The sequence below is a fragment of the Gobius niger genome (genome assembly GCF_951799975.1).
Source record: "Gobius niger genome assembly, chromosome: 4".
Taxonomy (NCBI): Eukaryota; Metazoa; Chordata; class Actinopteri; order Gobiiformes; family Gobiidae; genus Gobius; species Gobius niger.
The window spans coordinates 13,843,789-13,850,642 of NC_136855.1; the positions used below are offsets into that span (position 1 = coordinate 13,843,789).

The following is a 6,854-nucleotide window of genomic DNA, read 5'->3' on the forward strand; positions in this document are numbered from 1 at the left end:
ATGCTTACCATTTTGTAGTTTGCATTTATATAATAATATGTGTGTATTTCATAATTCCCTTTGAAGTAAAAGCAAACAGCGGACAGAGGCAGCAGGTGTGTCTTTGTGAAGCTGCTTGTTCTTCAGTGTCAGGTTTCCAAGGACTGGGCCTAATCATGTTTGAAGGGTCCATTTATTCATCGGTCGCCATGGTAACGCACTACATTTTGGCTCATTTCCATCCATCTGACTATACCCTACCCTACCTGCATTTGATATGTTTGTCCACCAGCTCACTTTACAGTTAGCTGGTACTTTTTTCAGTGCCTGCTCGGAGCCGTGGCGTTCAAGCGTATGTGGACAGTTAGCAAGTAGGCTTGGCCAAGCCGAGTCATAAAAAGTCTAATGGTGGTAACTGCCCGATTTAGATCACGGGACCAAGTTCATCAACTCTCAATGGTCCTCACTCAGTCCATTAACTAGGCGTAACATATGTCTGCAAATGAAAAACTGCAAATGATTTAGAATTTGGTGGTTAAATAACGTAGATAATAAATTATATAAACTTAAAAACATTTAAAACAAGTATAGTCTTCACACCTTACAGCTTGAGACTTTTGGGTACAAGCACTACTAAAGCATGCCAATAAACTATTCTAGGCTTCCATTTTCTGATAATCTTGCATCTCCAGTAAGATTTAAAAAATATTCCACTGATCAAAGAGGCCTGTTCCAATTTGACAATTGACTTATACCACCAGCATTTCACAAGCTCTATAGAACCAGCAGATGGCAATATGTAGTCACTAATTCAGTGTGCAAGAGAGCAGCTAGCCACAAGGAGCATGATTGTTGAGGAAATGTTCACACTTGTATTTGTGATTGCTTTAAAGCTTGATTTTATTGTACATGTTAGTAGGGAAATGGGAAAACCAGGAAACCTGGCTGGAGGATTAAATTGCATCTCTCCATACATGTTCTGAAAAGCATGTGATTCTTCTCAAAAGCTAATGCTTTCTATTTATAAAAAAAAAGAATAAAAGTAAAATAAAAGTAAAATAGAAAAGAAAAAGTGCAGCATTTGTACTGTACCTGCTGTGCATTTAAAGAATATTATTCAAACTATATACAATTAATTAATACACTTCAACTCAACAATCATTTTCATCTTCCAGAATATCCCCCCGTAAATTAGACAAAGCTGCACAAATTCTGAGGATTTTATCACATTTCTGAACCAAGTTAATTGGAACGGATTGGGACAGGATTCTGAAGTTCTTGAGGCGACGAATAACTCTTTCGATATGGACTCGGACGTTTGCAGTGGGCATGGTGCGAGGGGTGTCCTCCTCGGAAAGTTGCTGACTTCTTTTTGTGAAGGCAGGGACGACAAGCTGCACCTGTCGCTCTTGCAGCAGATCTGATATGAGAAAGCCTCGGTCTGCCATGACCACGTCTCCTGGGTGTAGGTACTCCAAAAAGCCACTGTCTGAGGTGATAAATTTGTCACTGCATTTACCTCGGTATGCAGTAGAGACGAACATTATCAGACCACAGGGAGCAAGTGCCAACAGATACTTGATAGTATTTTGGCCATAATAATGACTAGAAGACTCCCCCCTAGAGTCAAGGTGGTGTGGTTCCTGTAGGGGAGTCTCGGCGCAGTCAATCACACAGGTAGTTGTGGGGTAATGCTCTTTAAAACACTGTGGCATTGTTGCGAGGATTGTCTCTCGGGGCAGCCATGGGATGAAACGCCTCATCTTCTCCTCCATGATGTCAAACCACACAGACATGATCTTGCTCACCTGAGACTGTGACACATGAAACCGCTCAGCCAGGTCAGCCTGCAGCAAATTCAACCGTAGCTTCATGAGGGTCATGAGCACCTGATCACGAGCATCAAGTTGAAAGGTGTTAATATAATCTTTCAACAGCTGATCAGCTAAAAAGGAAAATTCTTGCAAAGAAAGACCAGTGTAGAGCAGGCTGAGGTGGTCAGTGCGAAGGAGTTCTTTATGGAGCTCAGCTGGACCTGAGCACTGTGTTGCCCGGTCACACTTAAGGGGTTGTTCCAGTAAAGGACTGGCCAAAGTGTAGTCATGATCAGGTGGTGGTGCAGACATCACTTCTTCATGGCACTGTGTGGCTGTGTCTTTCGCGGCGGCATTGATGGTAGATGCATCTGAGGAAAAACAGTTCGGTAACAGCATACTTTTCCCAAAAAAAATTTTTTTGGGGTAATTTTACACCAGTACAGAAATATACAACAAGCACTTAAGTTATGAATAACATGGTATGGACTATGAAAAAATGTATCTGTATTTATTTTCCATATTATATTCACATGCACTGATGAAAAGAAGAGGCTACAGCAATAGAGTTCGGGAATGTGACGTCACATCGCTAAGCATTATGGGATTAGCAGCCATTGTAAACTAATGGAGATTTTAAAAGTTAAAATACTGGAGTTATTGTTCACATTAAAACACTTGGAGACCACAGTGTGTTAGATGTATTTACCAGCAGTAACTCAGCAGCTAACGGAGTCGTTCCACTGGTTTTTTCTCCATTTTTTAATACTGTTTTAAGCTAATGTTAGTCTATGCAAAGATGGCGGATCTCCATGGTAACTGTGGACATTCCCGAACTCTATTGACACTTCTTATATAGTGATGGGATTAATGGGTCTTTACTGCCCTTTACTAATCTTTCAAACATTGTTCAAAAGAGCACATAACGTATTCTGACATAAATGTGAATTATTTTGGTGCTCAGAGGTTAATGATGTCAATTAATGCAGTGCGTGGTTGCATTAAAACTTTGTGTCAGTGTGAATAAGAAGCTAAACTAGTTACTCACCCGTTTGTCTCACTCCCACCCCGCGTGGCTTCTTCAAGGGGGCGGTGTAGCCCAACCATTTTTCGGGGTATGGATGCAATGTGGTTGGTTTCTTGTCTACAAAATGAAAAGAGCAAACATACGGGCGTTTTGGTGGATGTTTTAAATTCAGCGCCTTGAGCCAGCAGCGAAGATCCTCGTCTTTAGATGGAGGCGGGTATAGGTTAAATGCTGGCCCACAGCACTCTGATTTCACCGTCCCATGCTCAAAACAATGCTGTGAGAGAGATAAATTCTTCTTCTTCCAGTTATTATGGCACCCGCGGACAGAGCAACAAATGCTTGACATATTTGCATAGCTGCAGAAAGGTTCCCGTTAAACAGGACAACCGGAAGTAGCCAGACAAAACATGGCGACGCCTCACGCGATTTCCGGACTTAGCGGGCAGTTTTTATGTGTTTTTTCTGTCCAAATTGTATTGAAAATAAACGCGTGACAAAGGACATAAATTAACATAAAACGAAAAAAAAAAACTAAAAAAAAAAAAAAAAAAATGGGGAAAAACAAACCGGGGGTTACGGTGCAGCAGGCGAGCGCTTCTTCCCCATGTGAACACCAGGGGGAGGTGTTGCACAAACTTTCTTTAAAAGATACTTACCTCAAAAACAAAGCAGGTTGCCTAGGGTACGTAGGATAAGTTACCTTTTGGGTCATTTTATTTTATTATTTTATGCAGAATATCACTAAAAGACACAACTTAACAATCTAGGCTTCTTCTGACAAACGAAAGTGCAAAGATGATCACGATAGGCCTACGGTAGCCTACATATTTCTTTGTTTTGCACCTCTAAGAATGAAATGATTTGTGTTTTGTACCAACAGAACAAGGAAGGGGGTGCGTTATTTTCAGGTTTACTTAGAAGGTCCTTTTAGGTTTGTAAAATCCCGTATAAATGTTACGTAAGCACTCTCAATAACAGAGCCTTTGAAGCCGTTTCCATCCCAGACACAGAGTTGTCAATTTCACCATTAGCCTTTAACTTTCTGTGCGTGGAAAATCTTGAGTCATTCCCATTGGCCCCCTCTCTGTTCGGCTCTCACATTACATCATCCGAGAGGTATGAGAAAACAATCTGAAAACTGGATTTGATTAAAGAGAGGAGAGCGTGCGCCTCCCAAACAAGATCATGTTCTTCTGGGATTCGAGAAACATGGGCAAGATGGGGCATGCTATGCAGAGATGGGGGTGTTGTAGCAGATGCACAGTTCTACTAGATTAGATCATGCATCTTTAAAGGCACATTTTGGATTATACTGCAAAACATTCTCCTATATTCACTAGCTGGACATTAAGTGCTTTTTTTGCAGTGGGTTATCAAAGAATTAATTTGGATGTTGAGGACCTAACATTTAATATTAAATATTTTTTCTGCATTTAGTCAACATCTTCATGGAGATGTCAGTGCTCCCAATAGTTACAAATGTGTCACAATTAGCAAACCACAAAACATGTTGTTTAGGTAATGTCCTCTGCAAGGAACAAAACAGCCTCCACCTTGTCCAAATGTGTCTTATACATAACTAACAGAGTGCAGGGGCAAGTTTTCTTGGCGGAGGGGCCGATTTTCTTTATTGTTAATAGACTGAGGGAAGCCGCTGATTATAAGCCCAAAGTAAAGCACAACACTTGAAAAATGACCATGAGATAAATGACTTGAATTGCTTGAATTAAAGTTTGTCTATGTTGAATTTGAGTCGGTTTGAACTAATCCAAGATACAAATGCTATAGCGCCAATGGAACAATAAAACACACTTGAAATCAGACAAATAATTGATTTTCACGTGAAATGACACAAAATAAAAGAACTACTACTAGAGGTTTTATCTCGTCTAAGACCAGAATTTACTCAAACCTTACATTTAATCTCTTAAAGTAGATTTATGTAATTTCTTCTTTAAAACGATTATTCTTTTTCCAGTGCACTTCTTTCAAATGCCAGTGTTGTACATAATATATGACCTAATTGGGTGTATTGACAGTATTTACCTTTATTTCTCCCACTTAACTCTAATAGTGTTAAAAGTACTCTCTAATTTGTGTAACAATGTTTCTCAAAATCATCTTGAGGGCCAGAGGTTCTGTGCTGAAGGGCCGGATTTGGCCCTCGGGCCTGACGTTGCCTACCCCTGGTTAAGAGCCTCTAAATCTTCTTAAAGTAATTAACGTAGACATATATCAGATGCTAATAGTCATGGACGTGTTGAACTACTGAATTAACCAAGCTGAATCAAGAAGTCGAATCATCATATACATGAACACAGTCAGGAAGGGCATCTGGTTTTAAAAGCTATTCCAAATCCCAATTTTTACTTCAATACAGGTCAGCAAAGTCAGCCAGAAAGAGCTGTGCAACTTTCCTGAAACACAATGTCCCACACTCTGTCCTAACACCAAAGAGCTAAAGAAGCCAAAGCCACATTTATGTAAAAACATTTATTATTGGGAATATCAGCAGTGCGGTTTAACCGTTACATACAATAGTATATTTAATCTGGGCCCACCTTCCACCTGTGTCTTTCTGCCAAGCATCTTAACAGCGACCCCTAGAGGATACATACGTGTGTGCACTTTTCAATTTGAGATGGCATTTTACAATTAATATACATTTTTAAGGAATGCAAATAGTATCGACAAGCCCATTTCAGAAGAGACTCCACCACTGAAAGCGCAAGGAAGTAAAAAAAAAAAAAAAACTTGAAAAGACATAATAAAAGCAGTGTGAAGTTATAATACAGTTACAATATAAAGGTCCCAAACTAAACTATCACTTTTTACCACATTCAGAAATTAGCAATTGCTTTCATATGTAGTTTAGACTGTGTTGTTTCTCAAGTTGTTAATGTGGTCAACTACCATTGACTTAAACGTCTAATGAACATTTTGTTTTGACGTATTTCTTTTCCACACGTTACTAAAATGTCTAAAGCACCAAAGCCAAGTTGTTTAAACGTTACAAGAAAAAGCCTAAGTAAAGCATAGGACCTTTAAAAGTGATGATTTCATGCCAGCTCGATGTTCCTATTACACAAATATGTACATGCTTCAAGTAACCCCTGCTTAAGCGTGGTTGGTCTGACGCGAGTCTTCACAAAAATAGAAAAGTCACGATACATACAGTATTATGTGGTTTGTGTATGAGCATGTTGTAGCCGCTTGTTCCCATAGTGATAAAACTGCAAAAGTGTGTCTTTGGTTCAGATCTGCAGAAAATAACAGCTTGTTTATTAAAGGGAAGGTGCAGGTTTAAAAATGTATTGTGAGGTCAAAATGGACAGGGGATCGTCAAGTAGAAGTAAAGGCCAATTAGGCAAATGCTGTACGACGACAAAGTGACAACACTAGTTAAATTGAGCAGGAATAAATGTCCCAACTGTGATTTATATCATTTCTGTGGCTAAGGCTGTGTTCACACTTGGTCCACTGCGCTTCAACCAAACCAAAGACCATCAGGACCATATCAACTAACAACATGCAAGTAAAAGTAAGGTCCATGTTTGTGTTCCTGTCCAACATTGACACACTGACCCCTGCTGGCTGAAGCACTTACTACGCCCTGTGATTGAAATCCAGACCAAAGAAGCCTGACGTGAAGCAACCAAGTGGACTAAGTGTGTACATGCCCTTCTTTATGCAGAGCTAGATTATTTTCAAAGATAAAAAAAAACAACTCTGCATGTCCACATAATTCACTGTTATTTATATGTTAAAACGCTGCCCGTTTCTTTTGAATCTCTGAAGTACAGGCTCACATACCTCATATAAACGCTGCACATTCCCTTTAAATCTCTGATGCTGTGAATATTTCAAAACGGCTCAAACATAACCAGTACAATTTGACTTCTTCCAGATAAACGTTATTAGCCACCAAGGATTTTGCACCAAGAGGAAAGGGCTATAGTTACAATAAAACAAAGCTAAAACATCCAGTACAGTATTTACTTTGATATAGGGGGAGCTTATTATGAGTACAG

The 6,854-nt window shown here is 39.6% G+C and overlaps 1 protein-coding gene across 2 annotated transcripts; it reads right to left on the reverse strand.

Moving 5' to 3' along the window:
* Positions 1 to 1,096: 1,096 nt before the first annotated feature.
* Positions 1,097 to 3,190, reverse strand: LOC306961744 (uncharacterized protein). 2 transcript variants are annotated; one of them, XM_079554617.1, is made up of 3 exons: positions 2,842 to 3,190; positions 1,594 to 2,164; positions 1,097 to 1,464 (listed from the first exon to the last, which is right to left on the reverse strand). In XM_079554617.1, the coding sequence occupies exons 1-3, from the start codon at positions 3,167 to 3,169 to the stop codon at positions 1,131 to 1,133; spliced, it is 1,233 nt and encodes a 410-aa protein (XP_079410743.1). In that variant the 5' UTR covers positions 3,170 to 3,190; the 3' UTR covers positions 1,097 to 1,130. The 2 variants fall into 2 exon arrangements, with proteins under 2 accessions (XP_079410743.1, XP_079410742.1); XM_079554616.1 differs by having other exon boundaries at positions 1,097 to 2,164.
* Between the last annotated feature and the right edge of the window lie 3,664 nt (positions 3,191 to 6,854).